The sequence below is a fragment of the Panthera onca genome, chromosome A2 (assembly GCF_046562875.1).
Source record: "Panthera onca isolate mPanOnc1 chromosome A2, mPanOnc1 haplotype 2, whole genome shotgun sequence".
NCBI classification, from domain to species: domain Eukaryota; kingdom Metazoa; phylum Chordata; class Mammalia; order Carnivora; family Felidae; genus Panthera; species Panthera onca.
The window spans coordinates 91,716,789-91,742,905 of record NC_138340.1 but is presented as its reverse complement, the minus strand read 5'-3'; the positions used below and the strand labels follow the sequence as shown (position 1 = coordinate 91,742,905).

Below are 26,117 nucleotides of genomic sequence, written 5' to 3'. Positions count from 1 at the left end.
ATACAATGAGAATGGATGAGCCATAGTATTTTTTTTTTCATTTTACTTATTTTAGAGACAGAGAACAGAGGAGAGGGACAGAGGTGGGGGGGGTGGGGAGAGGGAGAATATCATAAGCAGGATCCACATTCAGCATGGAGCCCCACGTAGGGCTCGATCCCATGACCCTGGTACATGACCTGAGCCAAAATCAAGACTTGGACACTCAACCGACTGAGCCACCCAGGTACCTCATGCCATAATAATTTATAAAAGTATTGGCAATAACCAATAAAAGAAAAGAATCCATAATATATTTTAAATGCCTATAAATTAATAAAAGACAAATATTCTTATAGAAAAATGGCAAAAGTATATGAGTAGACCATTTAGAGGAAGAAATATGATCAGCAAAAATGCTCAATCTCATTAGTCATCAGAGAAATGGGAAGTAAAATAATTACACACCATTCGCATCCATAATGTTTTGATAAGTTTTTAAATCTTATGGTTCCAAATGATTATGAAGATGGAGACGTACAGAAATTCTCATGCACTGCCAGGGGACATAAATTGGTATATCACTATGTGATGTGGCATTATGTACAGAAGTTGAGAATGCACAAACCCGAAGAATCAACAATGGCTCTTCAAAATACATGTCCCACAGAAACTCATGCACATGTGTCTATCAATGGTAAATACTGCTTTAAGAGTGAAAACTTGAAAACAATCCACAAATACCACTAATATAAAAAGAAAGAAATGATGGTAAGTTTGTAACATAGAAAGCCAGACAACAATAAAAAAAGAATAAATTCAATTATTTTACCTGTACCAACTTAAGAAACCGAAAGTCAATGTTGATCAAGAAAGAAATAGGTATTAGGAAGAAGAACTGAATGTATATTTTACAACGGAAAAATATAGTACCAGAAGTAAAAAAAAAAAAATCCTGGCTGGCCTTAAGCAGCCAGTAATGAAATAGCAGAATGAAGACAATAAAAATATCCAATCTGAAGAAGAGAGAGAAAAACTTCTTTCTTTAAAGTGAGGAGAGCTTCAGATCATGGGATACAATTTCAAAACGTCTAACACATGGATAAATGGAGTCCACATGGAAAAGAGTAAGATAATGGAGGAGGAAGAGGAAATTGAAGAAATAATAGCAGAAAACCTAACAAATTTGGTAGAAGACACAAATTTATAGATTCAACATCTGAATAACCTGTCTTGTTTGTATGTTGTTGAGTTTTAAGTTTACTCTATATATTCTGGATATTAATCTCTTATCAGATATATGATTTGCAAGTATTTTCTTACATTTTATGTGTTATCTTTTTACTTTATTAATATAGTCGTGATACACACACACACACACACACACACACACACACACAAAGAAAGTCAATGGTGAGAAGTACCAAAAGGACATATATGAAACCAAATATGCACATGTAAAAAAACACACAAAATAGTAATATACACTGTTTATGGATAAATATTTATGTAGTTAAAGTATAAAAAGCCAAGAAGGATGCACATTAATTGCAAGATAAGGATTTTCCCTGGGAAGGATGGGGAAATGGAAGGCAGGAGAGCATCAACTGAATCTATAATGTTTATTACTTAAAAAAAAAAAAACAAACAAACTAGGGCCACCTGGGTGGCTCAGTGGTTAAGTTTCTGACTTGTGCTCAAGTCATGATCTCACAGTTCATGGGTTAGAGCCCCATGTCTGTGCTGACAGCTCAGAGCCTGGAGCCTGCTTCGGATTCTGTGTCTTCCTCTCTCTCTGCCTCTCCTCTGCTCATGTTCTGTCTCTCTCTCAAAAATAAATAAACATTTAAATTTTTTTAAAAAAAACTATTAAATTTGTGTTGATTCTGTATGGTGAGTACAAGTGCCTATCACATAACAAGGAGTTTTAAATTTAAAAAAGCAACAAAAGTTGTCCTAAATAAATTTTCACAAACACCTTCACACGGTCGATTTTGTAGACTCCACATAACAGCCAAGGGATGAATAGCACAAGCACAGAGATGTCTCTAATACTACGGCCAGAAGAACTACAAGAAACAAAAATTAATGTTTCTGAAAGCTGCAGGGAGCTTCACATTGACTCAACCTTCTGAAACCTTTTTATTTTTATTATTGAGAGAATGAGACAATGAGCGAGAGTATGTACAAGTGGGGGAGGAGCAGAGAGAGAGGGAGAGAGAGAATCCCAAGCAGGCTCTGCGCTGTCAGTGCAGAGCTCAACTCAGGGCTCCATCTCATGAACTGTATGAGATCATGACCTGAGCCGAAATCAAGAGTGAGCCACCCAGGCACCCCAACCTCTTAAAACCTAAACCAGAGCTGCTCAAAGAAGACCTGCCTTATAGGTATCAGGCTCACCACCAGGAATCCTATAGGTCAGATCATGACCCATTAGAGGGCTCTGAAATCACTGTAGTGCACCACAGCCAGCATTTTTTAGAAAATAACAGAGTAGAATGCGGCCCCCGGGTGGCTCAGTCATTCGAGTGTCCCACTCTTGACTTGATCAGGTCATGATCACATGGTTTGTGGGATCAAGCCCCACGTTGGCTTCTGAGCTGATGGTGTAGAACCTTCTTGGGATTTTTTCTCTCTCCCTCTCTCTCTCTATCCCTCCCATGTACATTCTCTCTCAAAATAAATGGATAAGCTTTATAAAAAAAAAAAAAGTAAAAAAAAAAAAAAAGAACAGAGTACAATGAAAAGTATACTACTGCATGTATTAAGGATAAGTATTTTTCAGGACACACTTGTTTTGGTATTTGGTGTGTTTGTGTTTTCACATGTTCACATAAAAACTTCTACACAAATGCTCATAGAATTATGCAGAATTCCCAAAAAGTAAAAACAACCCAAATCTCTATCAAGATGAATGAATAAGAGAATATTATTTAGCGATACAAAGGAATGAAGTAACACCTCATGCTATAACATGGATAAATCTTGGAAATACTATGCTGAGTAAAAGAAGCCACTCGTAATCATACACAGTGTATTATTCCATTTATATGAAATGTCTAGAACAGACAAATCTACAGAGACAGAAAGTAGATGGTTGCCTAGGGGTGAGGATGGGGGTAGGCAGTGTGGGAGAGTTTGGGGGATTGTATGGACTTTGTGAGGTGATGAAAACATTTTAAAGTTGACAGTGGGGGTCGTTGCATTACTGTTTGAATATACTAGTAAACTTTGAGTTGTAAACAATTGTTAAGTGGATGAATTATATGGTATGTAAATTATAATCCAATAAATCTCTTATTAAAATATATACATACAGGGGCACCTGGGTGGCTCAGCTGGTTGAGCATCTGACTCTTGATTTCAGCTCGGGTCATGGTCTCACGGTTCATGGGATGGAGTCCCGTGTCAGGCTTTGCACCGACAGAGTGGAGCCTGCTTGAGACTCTCTCTCTCTCCTCTCTCTCTGTCCCTCCCCAACTCGTGCTTTCTCAAAAAATAAATTAATTAAAAATTATATATGTACACAATTAAAATATACATAATTTTGTTCCAGAGATTACACTGGGGCCACTCAAGTCATGAAAACTGTTAGAGTTCATTTCTATGGGCCAGCTACTTGATCCTAATATTTTGATGTGGGACCTCCCCACCACCATATGCCTCTATTTTCTTTTCTGGTCTTTAACCTACTTTTAGATCGTTCATTCACACTAAGCTATGAGTGCTTAAAAACAGCACAGAGTGCCATCCATCCCTCTCTGAGGTCTCTACTTATACTAAAGAAACTATTCTCTAGTGGTGTTTATTTTTTGTTAGGACACTTTTTAATGTTTATTTTTATTATTTATTTTGAGAGAGAGAATACAAGCAGGGGAAGGGCAGAGAGAGAGGGAGAAAGACAATTCCAAGCAGGCTCCATGCTATCACCACAAACCCCGATGCAGGGTTCAATCCTAAGAACTAAGAGATCATTACCTGAACTGAAACCAAGAGTTGGAAGATTAACCGACTAAGCCACCCAGGTGCCCTTGTAGTGGTGTTTATTCGGATTTAAGGCAGATGTGCAGAGCTTTTTGAGTCATGGAGATTTCATGGAGTAATAGTATTATATAGGTATTATCTATATCTACCTCCTAAGAAACAAAGAAAGTAAATCTTTTATATTAACTTGTTAGGCCATAAAATGGTGTAGTAAACATTGGGGGCGAGGCAAAAATAAAGATAAAATAATAGACAAGGAAGTATCTGGGACTTAGTTAAAGGGAAACAAAAGACCATGTGTTGTACTTAGTTCAAAAACCCAATTTAAAAAATCAAAATTATCAAAATTCCAAGAATAAATATCAAGGGAACTCCTTGGTTGAATTATGTCACATGAGTTTAGATCCATCAAAAACACTACATGGTCACTCTCCCAGAAGACATGCATCATTGTCTTAAAGAAAATGCAGCTCCAGGCACCAAACGGCAAACTCTGGTGAATAAAGTCACACACAAAGGTTAAACGGCTTGGATTTATTTTTGTTGGGGGAGATGAGGCTATAAACTGACATGAATGATTTTGTCACAGCGATTAAGGCTGCAGAGAGATGGCAGGCAGCCTCACGTGCCGGAATGTCAGTGTGCCAACCACTGTCCAAGTTCCCGCTGCCTTCTCTCTCCTTCCCATCACAGCCCTGCCTTTCCTCATAAACCTCGCTTCGAATGTGAAGCAAGAGCGACAGCCATTTCAGTTCAGATGCTCACAGTGACGGGATCCTCACAGAACCTGGGCATGCCATCTACAGGGTGTCTCTGTAGGGTGAGCAAGAATAGTTGTGGGAGGAAGAGGAACAAAGAGATCACAGATAAGGCAAAGTCCATGGCTCCTCTCGAGCTCATCCCAACAAAAGATTTTAATAATCTCAGGGAAAGAACTACTCTAACCATTGGAAATAAATCAAAAGTACGTAAAATCGTAACATAAATGGTCACAGAACTTTTCCCTGCAACTTTGAGACGGAAAATTGAAACAAAGCCAAAATATTTGCTGAGCATCAACTATACGTCAGGCACAACAAGAAGCAGTGAACGAACAACAGTAAATTTGAATGACAAAGTCCCAGACCAACATTATTCAGTCTAATTCATGGGGACGCCTTCTATTAACACACCCAAGTTTTCAATGCCCCAGTCCCCCACCCCACACACCAACACACACATAAGCAGGAATAATTTTATGACCAGCCTCTGAGGCAAGTTTTACTATACCTGCAAAAGTGCCTCATCATTTCTTAATACTGAGTCTGAATCCTGTGGCAATGCAGTGATGGGTCATTCTAGAAGACTCTGAGAGGCACATGCTGAGCAACTATGGAGGGTGGACTGAGCACATAACTCAGAGTTTAAATCCAGGGAATGAAGAGCAATGAGAACAAACAGAAAAACGATTTTAGGAAGGCAATTAGTCCAGCAGTAAAAAGCAGAAGGGGCACTTCACTCCATGTCCAAAGAAAAGAAGGAATGAGAGACGACTGAAGGGAAACAAAAGAAACAAACAGAAAAAAGAAAAGCCATACCCAACCCCTGCCCAAAAAAAGTTTTAAAGATAAGTAGTAAAACGGAAAGCTTGTTGAACTATAACACATTTTCCAAATCGCAAAATAATCAAGTCCAGCAATGTGCAGCAGGGATGGGTCCTAACACTGAATGTAAATAACCTTTCAGAGACTTGTTTTTTTCTTTAGTTGCTAAGAGAAAAAGAGGAACTTGACAGAAATAGAGTAGGGGAGAAATACAAAATAAACCATGGTCATGGGGAAAGTGAACAGAGGAAGACTAGGCTCACGGGAAAACAATAAATGGAAAGAGGCAACAGGAAAGTGCTCAAACTTGTACTGAGAGATGAAGAGAAAGAAATAACCGACCAGGGAAAACCTAACCTAATAACAGGGGTCTGGGGACATGGCATCAATGATTTCATCCAGCCAACATCTGCTTGTTGAGCACTAGGTACAGGGAGCCATGTACAAGGCTGTGTGTCAACACTGGGAAGAAATAAAAATGAAGATGAGGATACATGCCTTCGCCCCTTGTTTTTTCTGTACAATGAAATTAATGTAAAATAATTTTTACCCCATCACCCTAAGAAAACTGCAAACTTCATGATTTCATCATCAGAACATATAGGAAATGTCCTAAATATCTCATTAATCAATGACTTCACATTGATTTCACATGAAACTGGTTAAGCTATAAATTAATAGTATTCTCCCTTCATTAATTCTGAGTACGTTGTCTATGCAAGATGATTAAGAACTGTAAGAACATCATGCTAAACTTACTTCAGAAATTAAATGAGACTTTTCAGTATCTCAGCACCAATAATATTTTTCTTCCTGTTTTACCCTAGAAAATCCTGAAAACCAACAAAAATTGCTATACCGTGGTTTGAAATACCTTATCTCAAGTCACCCTCCCAGGCAGAAATTGCTTCACCTTTGGTGACCACAATGAACACTACTTGAATTTTGCCCACCTTCTTATCAATATCTGTCCAAGATTTAAGGTACTTTTATGTACCTTTTGTACATTTACAATGTACATTTACAGCTAAACTAATGTAACATTTACAGCTAAACTAGATGTACAAAGTCCTAAAGTGTGAACACAATTTTGCGGTTCTGAATCTAAATTTTCATCACCTTCAGTGATGTTTAAGTTTTTATCAAAATAAATAAAAATCTTCCTAAGAAATGATGGCTTAATTATTTTACATAACAGTACATTTGTAAATGCATCTGTAAAAACCAAATTCCCATTCTTCTTATTAAACATTATCTAAACTTTTTTGAAAGTTTAGGTAATGAAACTTGAAAGCACATGCAAGTACTCATAACTACTGCTAACTCCATATAATTCCAAACTCACCACGAAAATAACCCACTATTTATAGAAACAGAGACTGATACTGTCACCAGCAACATCCCACGATGGACCTCAAGACCTGACCTTTATTGCATAGATCCACCGACCTTTGTCCCACATTTTCCTTAAGTTCTTCTTTCCAGCTTATCTTTTAACAGGCAAAGGACCTCACAGCAACCCATGATGGAAACCGAAACGACTTTCTCAAGCAGTAACAACTGTCCTAAGACTTCCAGCCTGCCCAGACCACCCAGAACAGTTTGAGCTCAACCACCAACTCACATCTGTGCACATGGACCATGGAGCGACTGACAGGTACCTCTGCCTTGTTATAATGCTAAAATCTCTGCCCCAAAAGGAGCACAAACCTCATTAACATTACACACAATGTGTGTATAGGCTTGTTTCTCTAAGGCACATGTGTGACTTCACGCCTACCTCCACATCCAAGGACAAAACGCCCCTTTCTGAATATTCTCCCTAACCCTAAATAAAAGGAACCCATTCACCGTTGCTCAGAGGGTCATGGCTTTGGAAGATATTCCCTGTGACCTCCTCACTTGCTGCAAGTCAAGTTTCCTTTGTGCAACAACTCTACCCGGTGTAGTTCCTATCAATAACTCACCAAGGAGTGCACTACATTAGTTTGATTACAATACTAAAATTATCCACGTCAGTAAAATAAATGTTCCAAATAGCTACTGCAAAAGAACTCTTCAATCATTAACATACCTTTATTTAATGCATACCACATGGCATTCAAAATGAGCCTATTGCTCATTTTGTACAAACAAAGTGTGATTTTTCAGAGTATATAAAGCCATAAATCTTTAAGCCTCATCTCTTGACCCAGGAGAAGCAGAGTCCACGGTCTGAACTATGCATAATGGGGCAGAGTGAGCCCAGGAAAGCCCTCTCCCATCAGCCTTCAGACCTTTAAAAAAGACCAACAAAGATGGGGCGCCTGGGTGGCTCAGTTGGTTGAGCGTCCGACTTCAGCTCAGGTCATGATCTCACAGCTCGTAATTTCAAGCCCCACATTGGGCTCTGTGCTGGCAGCTCGGAGCCTGGAGCCTGCTTCTGCTTCTGTGTCTCCCTCTCTCTCTGCCCCTAACCCACTCGCATTCTGTCTCTCTCTCTAAAATAAACATTAAAAATAAAAAAATAAAAAATAAAAGACCAACAAACAGTAAGATGGAGGAAGAAGAAGAAAGCAGGAAGAAGGAATAAAGAAGGATAAGAATAGGAAGAAGAGGAAAGAAAAAAAGACAAGGAGAAGTGAGGAAGAAGAAGAAGGGAAATGGTTCTTCCCTCTGAAACAAAAACTTAAAACTCATGTGAGGATGAAAATGATCGCTGGTGCCATGAGAGACAGGTCAGGCTAAAAAACACTCCGTTTCCTTAAAAACACAAGCTCTAAATCAAGAGTGGAGCCGATCACTAAAACCTGGATGTGAGATTAAAAACTTAGATTGTGCCTCAGTCTGTTTCAGGTAGCTCTCTCTAGTTGGGACCCATCTGGCACAGTGCACCTAATATCTTCTCCCTGTAACTGCGTTGTGATTTCCCTGAGCTTTACCACCACACTTCTACCCACACCCTGTTCCTGCCCATGTTCTGATGACCCTAGACAGTTGTCTTCAGACAACTGCTCCCTCAGGCTACTTTAGATTAATACCACCATGTGTAACCTTGACAGCTCATTATGCCCACTGAGGATCCATAGCTGGGTTCCTGGCCAGACCCTTGACAGTGTATTCTAAAGGCATTAAAAATCCACTTGAGAATTCACAGAAATCTACAGAACTAGTTTTTGTCAAGTGCCAGCTCTTTCTACAGCATCTTGCTACCTAGTCCAAAGAAATGAGAAACCACTTAAAGTTTGAGCTGTGACCAGCGGTGCCAAATCACATGTACCAGCCTGACTCCCAACCTTCTGACCTCACTAGTGGGGGAGTGGGAGGGTGGGGGGAGGGGAATGGAGGCAATTTCTCCCAACCAAGCCTATATAAGAAGTAAACTGGAAAAAAAATAAAATAAGAAGAGCAATTGACAGACTAGAGGTAAAGGCTAGAGACATGAGTTAGTGCCAAGTAGAATAAGGGGTCTAAGAAAACTGTCAACCAGGAGTTCTCCTGCCTCAGGTAGAAAATGTTAAAGCCACTTGCAAAATGTGAGCTCTTGAGGCCCATCTTCAGGAAAGCCTCACTGATTTCTCATTCTTCCAAAAACGGTTATCTAATGTTCTTTACTTGGGACAAAAAAAAAAAAAAAAGAAAAAAAGTGCAGCAAAAGGGCAACTACTGCTCAGTGCTAACTAAAATGCCCTGATACAAAATCGATTTTTAAAAAGGAGAAAAATGTTGATCTACCCTTGCTGATACATGTATATGATTCTGAAAAACCTCTTCAACATAAACAAACAGATTGTGGGGGGTGGGGGCCAGGGGGTGGATTAAGTTGTTTATTCCTTCTCTTCCCAGTTATAACTGCCGGTATTTCTTGGTCATGGTATGGCATTTTTTATTTTCAAAATCAAATTACATCTAATAGTCTGCTCTAGGGAAGACAAAACAGATTTTGATCTTAAAAGCAACTCAAATGATGAAATCAGAAATAAAGGACAACTAGAAGTCTAAAATCATTTTTATATATGAAGTATTTATATTCTAAAAATACAGCACACTGATAAGTAAAAAATAAAAACACAGCACACTGAACTCTATTTTAATTATGTGTAAAAGAGTTACAATTATCGAAGGGGGCTATAAATTCAATATTTAAAGACTAACATTTATTCATGTATTCATTATTTTATACCATACCAAGTTTCAAAGAGGACTTGAGGATGTTTACATGGACACTTACAAGATATTATAAGCAGATGAGAAAACTGGAGGGAAAGGAAAATTTATCACTTCAAGAAATATTTATTAAGTACCTACTCTGTGCCAGGCACTGGGCTAGGCAGTGGAGATGTGTGGTGAACAAACAGACAAGATCACTATTGTCATACACAATTCTCGTAGTTTATATTCCAGAGATGGCACACTGGAGGAACGACAATAAACAAGCCAATCATTAAAAAGAATGTCAAGTGCTGACAAGTGCTGGGAAGACAAGAGAGTAACATGATGTGATAGGGGGTGGGTGGACCACTTTAGGCAAGCAGACAGAGGAAACCTCTAAGATTACTTTCCCTAAGCCTGAATACAGATATGACGTTTCATATTGACAAATTATCACGAGTCAAGAGATATTTCAGATGACTCTTGAGCTGAAATGGGTGCTGATGAGCTAGGATGGAGCTGGAATGAAAACTCAGGCTATGACTCTGGCTTGGAGGAGGGCACAATTTGCCTCTAAACTTCTGGCGTACCACCCAAGGAAGGAAACAATTACATGACAAATCTCTCCTCTTGGTCCTGATGAGGCACCATCCATAATGTTTTCCCCAGACTTCAATTAATACTGTAACTGGTTTCCCAGGAATAATTCTTACAATGTCCTTTAAAATATCCTTTTGAAAAGGTCTGATAAATTATTGAAGAGGTGAGTGATGCAAATAAGAAAACTGATCCCAATTCAGATACAAATTCTTGTGACTAACTTAAATCCAGACAGATTTAAGATGAAAAAAAAAAAATCTCTTAAATCTTAAGGATACACAGAGCTCCTTGACCCTGCGTGCAAATTGGAATCCACTGGGGAGATTTTTTTTTTTTTTTCATTACCCAGAATCCCAGTAGGTGAGGCCAGCACCCTATGGAGGAACAGAGGATAGTTCCCCATAAATAGTTTCTTCCCTCCCCCATAAAGAGTTTTTTCTGAGTTTCTGGCAGATAAAACTCCAAGTACTGAGTACAGATATTCTATGCTGTTGTTTAGATGTAGATTCAAATATGTCTATGTGGCTAAAAGAATATCTGAGGTAGAAACAGAAATTATATCCACTTCTAGAAATGAAGACATGTAACAAGTGCTAAACACGACATCGATTCACACCTGAATGAAGTTAGCAAGGGAGGAGACATGAGCAGAACCAAGAGTTTCTCAAAGAAATGTTAGGATGATTCCATCACAGAGATGAATGGGTAACTACATGTTAAATAAGTAGCATATATTACAGAAGGATTATTTTATTTGGATCTCTAACATTTTCTTTGAGAATTCTTCTCCTAATACTACTGCTTCCTGGTTGTATGACCTTGGGCAGGTTAATTAGCTTCCTTAAGCCTCAGTAGCCTCATCTATAAAATGGATATAATATCTACCTCATAATGATAATACATGTAAATCACTCATCACAGTGCCTGGTACATGCTACATATTCAATAAATATTCATTCTTCTTTTTCATTTCTTTCCCTTAATATTTGCTTTCTAGGGCTTTTATTACCAAAATAAATGTGTATACTTATTGTTACATGAAAGCATGACTAGATGCTCACAGAAGCTATCATTTTGGTTATTAATGATTATGTATCGCTTTTCCCTGAAAGCTTTGATATTTGGAACTCTGGAGCTACTTGCTCTGTGAAGCTACAAAAGATATTCTGTATCTTTTCCTTTGGAGAAAGGTAAGGGTATCGATCCCTGTTTAGCATTTGTTTCTGTTTTATGAAACTTTGACCACAAAAGAATATACATAATTTTGGTACTGACTGTTGAATATTAAAATCTTCAAATTACACAGAAAGATTATAACAATAAGTGTACACATGCAATTCCAAACTAGAACATGACCCTTGAAGAGGTGTTTTTCATCTTTTAAATGTTAAATATCTTTATATAGTCCATTCTCATTCTCAAATTAGTAGAAATGATGCATTCCTACTGTTTCTGCAAGCTGCAAAAAACATAAGGTTCCAACGGGACCAAATGTAAGAAAGCTTTGATCTCACTGCCATTGAACGACATCTAAAGAAATGTTGGTGGCCTCCTGCCATAAAGCCAGTTAAGCATAGTGGTTAAGCCCAGGCAGTGCAGTGGAGTTAAAGTACCTGGGTTTAATCCTTTCTCAGCTACCTACCGGCTTTGTGGTTTTACAGCTGATAAGTACTACCTGTCACGTGATTCTTGTGGGACTGCAATGAGTTAATGTGCACCAAGTACTAAGAAAACTGTTGGGTACATAAAAACTAACCACATAAGTTATTGTATTTAAGTATGTTAGTGTACATTATAACATATATGATAATACTACTATAAGCACTTCTCTCTTTTCCTTATTTGTTTCCTTCCTCCTTGTCACCACTCTCCTTACCATCCTTTCCTCTTCTGCTCACTCCCCTCCTTTTATTAACATCCTTTTTCCCTTTGGAGCTTATCCATGAAATATAATGATAAATGTGGCCTTATCTCAGCCCCACTGGAGCTACTGAGAGCTAGTGACCTTACAGACTACTGCTCTCAATGAACCATGACAAGAAAGCCGGCCTCCCTCCATGTATAGACTTAGAAAGGGCTTTATCACTAAAAATGACAGAATACTTCACATTCTTTGAAAGTTGAGAAAGCAAACAAAACTAAGAACGATTTTTACCAAGCCATAAGCTCTTAGAGTCATTCACAGTTTTTCAGGTATAAATGTAAAGAAGTGAAGAGAGGGGCGCCTGGATATCTCCATCAGTTAAGCGTCCGACTTCAGCTCAAGTCATGATCTCACAGTTCGTGGGTTAGAGCCCCGAGTCTCGCTCTGTGCTGACAGCTCAGAGCCTGGAGCCTGCTTCAGATTCTGTGTCTCCCTCTCTCTGCCTCTCTCCCACTCGTACTCTGTCTCTCTCAAAAATAAGTAAAACGTTAAAAAAATAAAAAATAAAAAAAAAAGAAGTGATGAGAGATGGGTTCTTTTTGTATGCAGTGAGATCATTAGGCATAATTTCAAAGATGCCCCAAACATACATATACAAATTGGGATCTCACAGAGTAAAAACAAGACTTAAAGAAAACTCCCACAATTCTGAATACCATTTCTTTTAACAATTTAATTGTAAGGGAAGGATGTTGGTAGGAGAATTAAAAAAAAAAAAAATGTGGTAGGAAATGTCTCCTTCCTATTTATAGCAGAACAAACTTTTTACTGGTGGCAAAACTTTATCAATATTGAGCTACTTAGGTTTAACAAATGCCCATTAAGAAAAAAAAAAAAATGCTTGTGCTATCCTTGCAAAATACTCCCAAAGCTATAATTCCTAGGAGCCCTTTTTTTGCCAGAGAAGCAGTACCGCAGACAATTTACCGTGAAGCTGACTCAGTGCTCCCAAGTGAAACAGCACAATTTTAACTACAGCTCATCCATGCTTAGGCACATGTATAAATATACTCATAAAAATGGAGCACACTAGAGGCACTTGGGTGGCTCAGTTGGTTGAGTGCCCGACTTCAGCTCAGGTCATGATCTCGCCGCCGCCGTTCCTGAGTTCAGGCCCCCCCACTGGGCTCTCTGCTGTCAGTGCAGAGACCACTTTGGATCCTCTGTCTCCCTCTCTCTCTGCGTCGCTTTCTCTCTCTCTCAAAAGTAAATAAGCCTTTTAAAAAAATGGGAGCACATGACTACTTACCATCTTGCTATACCATCTGGCATTACTGATTATCAAAAGTATGATAATTTACAGATCTGTGTTTTTGGTACCTGACTACTTGAGAAGCTACAACATTATCCAGGGAAAGAGACAGAGAAATGAGTAGCCCAACTATTCACTGAAAGCAAAGACTTATGATAAAAAGAAATTCTGCTATTTATAGAGAAATATCAATGGGTGAAAAATAATTGAAAATATATGGGGTGAACACATGACAAAATAAACCACCAAATAACTTATCTTTGATGTTAACAGTAAATCTGTCCTGCTTGGCTAGCCAAAAAAAAAAAAAAAAAGGAACCATTAAGGTGCTTTTTCTTTTTTTAAGAAATTTTTTTTAATGTTTTTTATTTATTTTTGAAGGAAAGAGAGAGACAGAGCATGGGCTGGGGAGGAGCAGAGAGAGAGGGAGACACAGAATTTGAAGCAGGCTCCAGGCTCTGAGCTGTCAGCACAGATCCGACACGGGGCTCGAACTCACGGACCGTGAGATCATGACCTGAGCCGAAATCGTACGCCTAACCGACTGAGCCACCCAGGTGCCCCTAAGGTGATTTTTCTTAAAAATAGCAATTAAATGATTATCAGTTATCAGTATCAAACCATCAATAAGGCTCAGGAGGCACTATCTTGCCCATATGGATGCCCAGTTAAAAAAGTTTTATCTATTTATCTGCAAACACCCAATTCCTTCAGCACAAATCACTTCAAGGCAGAAGAAAGAAAGACTGAATAATTTGAATATTCTAGTTCCCTGTGCTATTTTACAGGACTGAAATTATCTCAGACTAGGTATACTAGTCTTGAGGTACCTTGAGGTACCAAGGTATACAGACTTGAGGATACCAAGGTTACCCACAATCAAACATGGTTTCTTGGACTATCATTTCTAGAACCTGATGGCAAAATAACCTTTCATTATGGGTTGATCATCACACTTGGGATAAAAACAAAGTATGCATTCAAGTAACTAACTGGACAGGTAATAAAGAAATCTTTTACAACATGGACTCATCAACAGAATTATTATTTCACACCAATCATATTGCCAGTATTTCCCCAAAACTGAAATAAAAATTTCTTTTAAAAATATCAGTATTCTGTGGCACTTGGGTGGCTCAGTCAGTTAGGCATCTGACTTTGGCTTGGGTCATGATCTCACAGTTCATGAATTCAAGCCCCTTTGGGCTCTGTGCTGATAGTTCGGTACCTGGAGCCAGCTTCAGATTCTCTGACTCCCTCTCACTCTGCCCCTCCCCTGCTCATGCTCTGTTCTCTTGTCTCTCGAAAAATAAATAAACATTAAAAAAGTAATAATTTGAGTATTCTTTTCCATTCAGTGGTTAAAAACTGAAACAAGGACACATTAAGAGTAAAATTAAGGTGTTTTATACCATCATAGTTCTTGTGAGCTTCCTGAAACATTAAGTGATACGTTACTGGTTTCCTTACTGTAGGTCAATGACTTTATCTTACCAGGTGTGAAGTAATTCCTGAATTAGGTTAGATGACCTATAAGGTCTCCACCATCTCCAGGACTGTCAGATTCCACTTACTTATGTAAATTTTAGTAATGTGTAATTTACTTCTGGGAATGTGTTACATTCAGGTAATTAGGGCACCATTTTGCATTAAAGTGATGTCATAAAGTTTCTAAATAGTACTCAAGCAGCCTGAGGGAGTAAATGTTATTTAACAAAAACTCATATAATGCTTACAATATACCCAGCATTGCTCTAAATGCCTTATAAACTCATTTATATGGTATTTTCAGTTTACTAACTAAATTCTTAGGAAGCTAACGAGTATGTGAATTAGCATTTACCAATAAATTAAAGTGAACAACCACTTGAACTTACCCTGTGAAATTAAAATTATTCATTTCTAACAATTAGGACCATCCCACAGTATCATGAGTCTGGTCAGTAAACTCTCCTTACTAAAGTCCTTCAATTGCCTTTGGGACAAAGTCCAAACTGCTCCACAAATCATGAAGGTACTGCAGCATTTACTCTCTGCTTTCCTGTTTTGGCTCATCTGTCCCCTAAATCCTAACTATTTGCACCTAACAAAAAAGTGTCCTAATTCCCAAATGTCCATGTACTTCTGCCCCTTTGGTTTGACATGCGCATCCCCTTCCTTTAATCTGGCCCATTTCAGCCTCAAAACACAGCTAAGACAGCACCTCCCCGTGAAAGCCCACCCTGCCTGCTCACCTGGGTTAAACACTGTCTTCACTGCCTCCAAAGCTTTCTGTGATCACCTCCAGAAACTCACACAGAAGGGCAGAGTATAACTGCTTATCCATTCATGCACGTTCCCACTTGTCTATAAATTCCTCAAAGGTTTGAAGTGTGTCTCTTACCTCTAAATCCCCAGAGCCTTGTACAAAAATTGGTACACAGTATGAGCTCAAGTAAATAAGTGCCTTTTAAATACACAAACCAACAAATGATTATATAAGCTTTGCAGGCTGATAGGAAGGCATCCCAATTTTATTTCTGAAGAAGAAAGGAAATTACTAAAAAATATCTATGGGTAGCTAAGATGCCATAAATTTTATCTATTTAATTACCAAAGAAATAACAAGGGCCAAATATAATCAGCCTGAGTTTTTAGATCCAATGCCAGCTCTCAATGAATCTAAAAATGCAGGAACACTCCTGAGTTCCCTAACTGTAGGAAAATTTGGCATATGGCAACTAAGTCTTTACAACTGTAACTGCCAGATTCAGATCTAGCAGTCAGCGATTTCTAACTGTAGTTTAAGGAGCACGGTAAAATGCAACAGCCCCCCAGGTGATACAGACATCCAACCAGGTGTTCGGTATATACCTTACTACGTGCCAGGCACTGAGGTAACTACTTGTAATAATTACTTTGATGGTAAGACAGTAGACAGTATCTTCACTTCCAATCCTGACTTGAATAAACAATCTATTCATGCTGTTCAACCTAAATCATACCAGTTCATCCATACCTCACCAAAAGCCAGAGTCATTCTTCCTAACTGTGAGTTTTATTATTTTAAGAAGAAACTGCACAGGCCCAAGGTATCTTCTGCCCCAAGTGGAAAGGCCGATGAACCAAAAAACTGACAAAGTGGTGCTCCATAAATAGGAGAAAAGAAGGAGGACTGGCCTGTTTTCCAAAAGTGGTGGTCTTTCACCAACATAGTGAAGGGCAGAGGGTACCTGAAGACATTACCAGCATATGGCAGAGATGTGGGAGTTTCCAATTCTAAAATTTTCTTTTTCTATATTTCTACTTCTGTCTCCCTCCTCTCCGAGAAAGACTTTGTGATCTGTTTTAAAGCACTGGCTATATCAGCAAAAATTCAGGCTGAGAAACTACAGGATGAAAGACCCCTTGTCTTCAATGAATAAATCGTAAGGAAAAAATGAAGGAAACAGAAGGGGGTAAATTATGCATTAAAGAGACTCAAAAAAATAAACTAATTGCAGTCTATAGACATCATTTGGGTCCTGGACCAAACAAACAAACTTAAATGTATACATATTATATTTACATATATTTATCTAATATACTTAAATATATTTTACATATTTATAATATTTGTGTATTAGGTATAATAACAGGGTTACATTCTTTCTTGAAAGAATCCTTTTAGAAGTACAGAGTGAATTTTTTATGAATGAAATGATCTGATCTGCCTCAAATACAAGAAGGGGAAGAAAACAGGTAGGAGACAGATGAAACAAGACTGGCTATGAGTTGCTAATTGTTGAAGCATTATGTATTTATTCTAATATTCATTCATTATAACATTCTATTTTGCTATGTATGTGAAACTTTTCCTAAGCAAAAGTTGTAAGTGAGTGTGAGAATATTCCTCCACAGAAATAATTCTCATTTATTGAAAAATAAGAGTGTCCCGTTTCTTCAGTTTTACTATGAAAACAAGTCAAAATGAAAGAGAAGAGGTATTTATCAAACAATTCAAATAATGGAAATCTTCATTAAAGCTTGGCACACTGGACTTTCTACCACAGTGCTCAAACTTTAATGGATATTAGTGTAGCCCTTTAAATTAATTTCTTATATGAAAATTTCAACAGAGCTAAGCATTGGCATTTTTATGATTTATATGGCATTTTTCTGCTTCCACATATTTTACAGAAATAGATCAAATATTTTGACTATCACAGCTACAACATACATCTTGAACTATTAATAAATGTATTTACACACGTGAAAATGTTCAGCTGCCTTTAGGTCAGCAAAATTTACAACATTTTCAACCACACGAACAAGCTCTACCTTAATATGTACTTACAGGTGAATAAACTGCTTGCCATACAAAATACAAAAATTGCTTAGAGAGCCCTGAAATAATTACTTAAATTAGCAAGTAAGTTCAAAATAATTTTCAGGCATTATCTGTGGGCATGTGATATTGATCTAAATATGGGTAAATGGAATAAACTTAGATTTTTTTTAACATAGTTTATAAATGCCCAAAAAACAAAAGGACTCAAATTACGCCAAAGGACCACTGCCAGTGAAGAAATGGAGGAGGAGAGGCCTTTCCTGAAACGTGGAGGTGAATGGGTACATCTCTGGTGTCCATAAATCGAGTGAGATGAGAACCCTGCAGGTTAGCTTATTTTTACAGTTTGAGTTTAGTTAGGGATGTCTAGGCTTGTCTTTCCATTTTTTCTACGGTACCAACCTTGGTTTAAATCACGTATAAAGTCTTTTTGAGGACTAAAACAACCACAACAATAATGATGATGCAAACCCTGCCCACACATTACATCCTTTCTTGCCTATGCATGTTTTTTTGCCTGCCGGAGGTGAGAGGGTCTCCGCCCCCCCCCGCTCAGGCTACCGCACTGCCGAAGACATCCCGCACAAACTCCTCTCTAGCAAAGCTCCGGCCTGTGGTGCTTTGAGGGGTTTGTCCCCCCTCCCTTCTTTTTCGCACTGGGAGCGCCATGCACGACTCGCACTAGGGCTGCGCTCCTTCCACCGAAGACACTGCATCTCCAGGGCGACGGAGAGCAAACGTGGGGTCAGGGTGGGCCAGGCCGCGCCCGGGCCCACCCCCTGGACCGCGCCTCTCACCTGCCCGCCGCCGGGGTGGCCCCGCACCCGCGTGTCGAGCGCGTCGTGTCCAGTTTCGTCTTCACCGCCCGAGCGGTAGAGGAGCCGGAGTGGCACGATGCTCTGGCGCTCCAGGAAGCGGTTTTCGTTCCTCCTCTCCAGCTCCGTCAACGAGGCGTCTCCTCCAGGCAGGACGAGGGTAAGGAGGGAGCGGGGAGAAAAGGAGAAAATAATGACCCTGACCCACACGCGTGTCTCCTGCGGTCCGACGTCTTCTGTAGGAAAATCCCACCGCCCCCTCCCTCCAGGTCCCTCTATCTGGGAAGGACGCAGAGACACCAGCCGGAGAGCCTTGGACCAGCTCATCTGAGATCATCCAGGATCGGGGCCCAGAAGCACAGCACCCCTTTCCCATCCTCCGCATTCCGCTTCTTCAGAAGAGGAAAAACATGCATTTGACCGAAGGCTTCTAATGCATCTGCGCGCCCCCACACATGTATTTTTGCTTCACTTCTCACCACCCTTCTAAATAAAAAAATCTCCCCGCGCACTCGGGAAACGGGCATGCCCGTTTCCAGTGCGCTTGAGGGCTGCAAAGACTCCTGGAAAATGGTACGTCCCTAAGCCACACAGGGTGGCGAACTTACCTGCCCGACCGCAGCGCGCCGGGGGGCAGGTCCCCAGGGCGCAGAGCAGCAAGAAGGGCACGGACGCAGCCGCCGCCGCCTGCATGGTGCTGCCGTCAGCCCGCCTCGTTCGAGACGCTCAGCTAGCTCCTCATGCCTCGGCAGCAGGGTCCGGCTCCCTCCGCCCGCGCCCCCCGGCTCTCCTCGGCCACCCCCTCCCAGCCCCGGACCGTGCTGCGGCGGCCGTGGCGCTGCAGCCTCCGCCGCGGCGCTGCCTCAGTGCTGCATTGTGCTCCGCGGGTGCTTCCGCTGGCGGGGGGAGCGAGCGAGTGCTGCATTGGGCGGTTGACTGTAGCTAAGTGGATTCTAGCGCCTCCCACCTCATCCCATGGCAAAGGCTCTGGCGGGCGACGAGCGCTCGGCAGGGAGCGAGCGCCTGGTGCACTCGCCCCCCGCGCGCACGGGCAGGGGCGCGCGCAGGAGAGTCAGCTGGGAAATGTAGTTCTCCGCGTCCCGCTCCTCTCCACTGCGGTGCGGACGGTAGCGACTTTCGGGACCACGAGATCCTCCATAGCCGAAGACCGGAGGGAGGAAAAGGGCAGGAGAAAGAGAGGTCATCCCCGCAGGCCTCCTGGCACCGAAATATCCAACTATGCCGCTGGATACAGTATTCCTCCACTCCGTACATCCTCAATAATGTTTTTCAAAGAGTTACTGGTTACATTATTAACGGGGAATCACTCCCTCAAGAGAACATGCTAAGTTCATCATTCATCGAATACTGATTGAGGACCTACTGTATGGCCCGGTGGTTAAGAACGGGGATACAACCGTGAAAGACATGAGTGTAAGAGGCATGTGCTCTAAGATACAGTTGAGTAAATACTGTTGTTGCTTTTTTACAGGACGGTGTGAAAGTGCCCGACAGTGCTTAGAGGAGCATCGTTAACTCAGCCAGGGGAGTCAAGGGAGAACATCAAGAAGCTCTACTGGAAGGATGTCTTGAATATAGCCCAAGTCTCCAGGATATTTTGTTCTTTCTCTGATCTCTGCCTGTCTCAAACCTGTTTGTGAAAACCAGACTTGGGGAACTCTACTTTCTCAGGCTGCTTATTCCATTTTTCTCTAATTCCAAATGTTAGAAACTCTTTTGAGGATAAGACAGTAATACAATACATACAATACAGTAATTAGTTATCACCGTAATTAACACTTGTGTAGTATGATACAGTTTTTCTGGGGTCACATATAATGTCGTTTGATCTTCGGGTCAGCAATTTAATAAGTGTTATTATTCCCATTTCAGAGAGGAGGAAATTAAGGCTTAGAGCTGCACCTTCTAAATACTGCAACCACTAGCTACATGTAACTATTTAAATTTAAATTAATTAAAAGTAAATAAAATTTAAAATTCTATTCCTCAGTCACACTAACCACATTTCTTGTGCTGCATTTGGCTAGCAGCTACTGTATTGTAGAGCAAGAATATGGGGTATTTCCATCATTGCAGACAGTTCTATTGGACCACAGTGGTTTGGGGAACTTAAATGATTTCCTAAGTTCCCGTGGCTTGTTATAGAGTAGACTGGATATCCTGCTTTCAAATCTGAGTCTATTTCCACATCTTCCTGGTCAAACCCGTGTTTTTGTCACCTCCATCCTGATTCTGGTCCTGTAAAACATGCACAAGAATCTTCCACGTGATGTTCTTTGAAGATGTTTTTCCTTCCCCCGTGGGCAAAAATTCTTTTTACCCTTGCCTTTTGTGACACGGTTCTAGGTTTCCTCATGATCATGATGATTTGAAAATACACTCCAGTATGTCAGTGTTCCAATTAAAGTGTGGTATTCAAAATTAAATACAACTTAGACATGGTTTTACAAGCAAACAGTAGAGAGGGACTCTTTTCTCCCTTGAGGGAACATTCTATCATCTCTAGGTAACCACATCTCACTGATCTTATTGTCATTTCAAAAAAAAAAAAAATTCCCCAAATTTTCAAATAAATAAGACACTTAAGAATTTTATATATGACATGCAATTATAACCTGAATAAGATCTAAAAGATTTCAGTCGTACACTTTACACCTTGATGCAGGAGATTCCATAGTAGTTACAGTAAAAGAGAATTAAAACCTACAGGCCTGGAAAAGCCCAATATCTTCATCTTCTATATCATACATCTAAATTCTTAACCCAATTCTCTAAGTTGGAATAATTAATTTTACAGGTTTTGTAAATATTGTGCTATTCTAAGTATACTCCATATTTTTTTTAAATTTACACATCTCTTATTGTTATAAGCAATGCCTCCCTGTGCATGTCTTATAAGCATTTCTCTAAGACAGACACTGGATTTAGGACTTGCTTAGTCCAAAAGGTTTGCACATTTTTTTAAGGTAGTAGATACATGCCTTTATTTATTTTTTATTTTTTTAATGTTTATTTATTTTTGAGAGAGTGCAAGCTGGGGAGGGGCAAAGAGAGAGGGAGAGAGGATCCGAAGCAGGCTCTGCATTGACAGCAATGTGCCCAACGTGGGGCTTGAACTCACAAACCGCGAGATGATGACCTAAGCTGAAGTCAGACACTTAACTGACTGAGCCACCCAGGTGTATCTAGAGACATGCCTTTAAACCATTTCATCTTCTTGGCACAGAATGGACATCCTGAGAGGCGAGGTAAGCGAGAAGATACCTGCTCTAAACTACACAGTTTCTCCAAGGTGTGTGTTGTTCTGGGGAGGGCCAGGAGTAAGCTTATCCCAGTGTCATTTCAAAACAAAACATCCCATCCTCTAGAGACAGAATATTCTTTGAATCTCTTTGAAGTAATGCTTCTGACTGCATCTTGCCTATTTTGTATATATTTATATTTGATATATAGGTTTTTGGTGAATTTTTTATTTGGTTTCCATCATCTGGTTAATTAACACATTCATCACCTCAAATACATGGTGGGGATGGGGAGTGGGAACATTTAAGTTCTATTCTCAACAAATTTCAGTCATATAACACAATGTTATCAACTATAGTCACCAAGTTTTATGTTAAACTCTCAGGTATTATTCAACTTATAATTAAAAATCTGTACCCTTTTACCAACCACTCGCTATTATCCCCACCTCCCAGACCTGACGACCAATTTTCTACTCTCTATTCTAACAAGTTTGACTTTTTTTTTTAGATGCCATGTATAAGTGATATCATGCAGTATTTGTGTTTGGGGGGCTTATTTCACTTAGCGAAATGCCCTTAAGTTCCATCATTGTTGTTGCAAATGGCAGGATTTCCTTCTTTCTTATGCCTGAATAATATTCTGTGGCATACATACACCACATCTTCTTTATCCATTCAACTGATTTGTATGAGTTAGTTATATATTTTGGATATTAACCCCTTATCAGAAGTATGCTTTACAAATATTTCCTCCCATTCAGTAGGTTGTCTTTTCATTTTGTTGATGGTTTCCTTTACTGTGCAGAAGCTTTTTAGTTTGACATAGCCTCAGTTGTTTTTTTTTTTTTTTTTTACTTTTGTTGCCTTTGTTTTTGGTATTAAGTCAAAAAAGTCATTGCCAAGACTAATGCCAAGTTGATGTTGAGAGTGGTGGAGTTGGTTAATAGAACATGGTTCCTTTAGAAGCAAAACAATGGAGAGTAACAAGATAATTTCTCAATATGTACCTTTAAAATAAATCAGCCTCAGGAGGCTGAGAGAAGTTGCTGCAATCAAGAATCATGATCTGTTTCCAGACTTAAGTCAGTTTTCAACCAAGAAACCACTGAAGAAAAAGTCATATCCTCAGAAGAAGGACCCGGCATCACATGGTAAGTACACATGGTAACTATTCCCTCAGCTCTTCCCCAAAGGGACTTACCTCCATTTACCTGGGTAACTGTACTGGGGAAAGGGGGAAGAATACCCAAATAATTGTTGGATGCAGAGTCTCAACTGGCAGTGATACCTGGGACCAAAGTACCTATTAAATTGGGTGCATGGGAGCCAGCTAATAAATGAAGTCCTCACCAAGCTTTGGCTCATAGTGGGTCAACAGTGTCATTTGCTTAGCCTCTTAATGTTTTATTAGAAAAGAAATACTTGGGGGCACCTGGGTGGCTCAGTCAGTTGAGCATCCGACTTTGGCTCAGGTCATGATCTCACAGTTCATGCGTTTAAGCCCCACATTGGGCTTACTGCTGTCAGCCTGTCAGCACAGAGCCCACTTCGGATCCTCTGTCCCCGTCTCTCTGCCCCTCCCCTGCTTGTGTTCTCTTAAAAATAAATAAACATTTAAAAAAAGAAAGTAAAGAAATACTTAGTACTTCAGTAAATCCCCCACATTGTATCTCCGGCCTCCAGGGTAAGAATTATTATAGTGGACAAGACCAAAAAAAAAAAAGAAAGAAAAGAAGAAAGAAAAGAAAAAAAAAAAAAAGACCAAGTTAGAATCTGTGAAACTGCCTCTATCTCTCAGCCAAATAATAAATCAAAAACAATATCTCATGGGGCACCTGGGTGACTCAGTCGGTTAAATGTCAACTATTGATTTCAGCCCAGGTCATGATCTCACTGGTTCCTGAGTTCAAGCCCCACATCAGGCTCTGCATTGACAGTATGGATCCAGCTTGGGATTCTCGGTCCCCCTCTCTCACTGCCCCACCCCTGCTTGTGCTCAATCTCTCTCAAAAATAAATAAATAAACCTTAAAAATATCTTTTTTCCTTAATTTTTTAAAATGTTTATTCATTTATTTTGAGAGAGAGAAAAAGAGTGTGAGCAGGGGAGGGGCAGAGAGAGGGGAAGAGAGAGAAGCCCAAGCAGGCTCTGTGCTGTTAGAGCAGAGCCTGATGCAGGGCTCAAACTCACGAACCATGAGATCATGACCTGAACTGAAACCAAGAGTCAGACGCTTAACCGACTGAGCCACCCAGGCACCCCTAAAGAAATATACCTTAATATGGGGCAATGGTGATGGTGGTGATGGAGGAAATTAATGCACCATCTAAAGATGGTGGATTCCCATCCTTTTCATGTGGTTTATGAAGAATAACAGTAGACTACCACAAACTGCACTAAGTAGTAGCCTCAACTGCAGATGTAGTGCCAGATGTAATATCCTCTTCATTGGAAGTGAACATAGCCTCAGATAGGTGATATGCAGCCATTGTTTGGGTGGATGCATATTTTTCCATCCCGGCCAGAAAAAAAGGATCAGGAACACATTGCATTAACAAGGAAAACATTACAGTATACATTTTTAATTTTTTTAATAGAATTTATTGTCAAGTTAGCTAACATACAGTGTATATACAATGTGCTCTTGGATTCAGGAGTAGATTCCCATGATTCATCACTTACATACAACACCTAGTGCTCACCCAACAAGTGCCCTTCTCAATGCGCATCACTCATTTTCCCCTCTTCCCTGTCCCGCATCAACCCTCAATTTGTTCTCTGCATTTAAGAGTCTCTTATGGTTTGCCTCCCTCTCTGAAACTATTTTTCCCCTTTCCATTCCTCCATGGTCTTCTCAAATTCCACATATGAGTGAAAACATATGATATCTGTCTTTCTCTGACTGACTTATTTCACTTAGCATAATTACCCTCCAGTTCCATTCACATTGTTGCAAATGCAAGATTTCATTCATTCTCATTTCCAAGTAGTACTCCACTGTATATATAAACCACATCTTCTTTATCCATTCATCAGTTGATGGACATTTGGGCTCTTTCCATAATTTGGCTGTTGTTGAAAGTGATACTATAAACATTGGGGTACATGTGCCTCTATGAACCTGCACTCTTGTATCCTTTGGGTAAATTCCTAGTAGTGCTATTGCTGGGTCATAGGGTGATTCTATTCTTAATTTTTTGAGGAAACTCCACACTGTTTTCCAGAGTGGCTATACCAGTTTGCATTCCCATCAACAGTGCAAAAGGGTTCCTGTCTCTCCACATCCTTGCCAACATCTGTTGTTTACTGAGTTGTTAATTTTAGCCATTCTAACCAGTGTGAAATGGTATCTTAGTGTGGTTTTTATTGATATTTCCCTGATGATGAGTGATATTAAGCATCTTTTCATGTGCCTGTTGGCCATCTGGATGTCTTCTCTGGAAAAGTGTCTATTCATGTCTTCTGCCCATTTCTTCACTGGGATTTTATTTTATTTTATTTTATTTTATTTTATTATTTTATTTTTTTCTGGTATTGAGTTTGGTAAGTTCTTTATAGATTTTGGATACTAACTAACCCATTATCCGGTATGTAATTTGAAAATATCTTCTCCCATTCTGTTGGTTGCCTTTTAGTTTTGTTGATTGTTTCCTTTGCAGTGCAGAAGCTTTTTTTTTTTTTTAATTTTTTTTTTACGTTTTATTTATTTTTGAGACAGAGAGAGACAGAGCATGAATGGGGGAGGGGCAGAGAGAGAGGGAGACACAGAATCGGAAGCAGGCTCCAGGCTCTGAGCCATCAGCCCAGAGCCCGACGCGGGGCTCGAACTCATGGACCGCGAGATTGTGACCTGAGCTGAAGTCGGCCGCTTAACCGACTGAGCCACCCAGGCGCCCCTGCAGTGCAGAAGCTTTTTATCTTGATGAGGTCCCAATAGTTCATTTTCATTTTATTTCCCTTGCCTTCGGAGACATGTCTAGTAAGAAGTTGCTGCAGCTGGGGTCAAAGAGGTTTTTGCCTATTTTCTCCTCTTGGGTTTTGATGGTTTCTTGTCTCACATTTAGATCTTTCATCCATTTTGAGTTTATTTTTGTGCATGGTGTAAGAAAGTGGTCCAGTTTCATTCTTCTGCATGTTGCTGTCTAGTTCTCCCAGAACCATTTGCTAAAGAGACTGTCTTTTTTCCAATGGGTACTCTTTCCTGCTTTGTCAAACATTAATTGGCCATACGTTTGTCTGTCCAATTCGTGGTTCTCTATTCTATTCCATTGGTC

The 26,117-nt window shown here is 39.9% G+C and overlaps 2 protein-coding genes across 23 annotated transcripts in view; one reads left to right on the top strand and one right to left on the bottom strand.

Moving 5' to 3' along the window:
• The window catches only part of ADAM22 (ADAM metallopeptidase domain 22), a 236,042-nt gene extending 216,538 nt beyond the window's left edge, over positions 1-19,504 (bottom strand). For 4 of the 20 annotated variants that reach the window (XM_060632403.3, XM_060632401.3, XM_060632406.3 and 1 more), the window contains exons 1-2: positions 19,186-19,498; positions 18,560-18,720 (exon numbers count right to left, since the gene is read on the bottom strand). In XM_060632403.3, the coding sequence (XP_060488386.1) occupies positions 18,560-18,720; positions 19,186-19,270 (246 nt within the window). In that variant the 5' untranslated portion in view covers positions 19,271-19,498. Of the gene's footprint in view, positions 1-18,559; positions 18,721-19,185 lie in introns of all 20 variants that reach the window. The other 16 variants (XM_060632418.3, XM_060632400.3, XM_060632408.3 and 13 more) reach the window with 14 other exon arrangements.
• On the top strand, positions 19,318-20,260 carry LOC132679146 (uncharacterized). Of its 3 annotated transcripts, none has more exons than XM_060632421.1 (2): positions 19,318-19,777; positions 20,070-20,260. In XM_060632421.1, the coding sequence occupies exons 1-2, from the start codon at positions 19,318-19,320 to the stop codon at positions 20,111-20,113; spliced, it is 504 nt and encodes a 167-aa protein (XP_060488404.1). In that variant the 3' UTR covers positions 20,114-20,260. The 3 variants fall into 3 exon arrangements, with proteins under 3 accessions (XP_060488404.1, XP_060488403.1, XP_060488402.1); XM_060632420.1 differs by having other exon boundaries at positions 19,318-19,846; XM_060632419.1 differs by having other exon boundaries at positions 19,318-19,962.
• Positions 20,261-26,117: the final 5,857 nt, after the last annotated feature.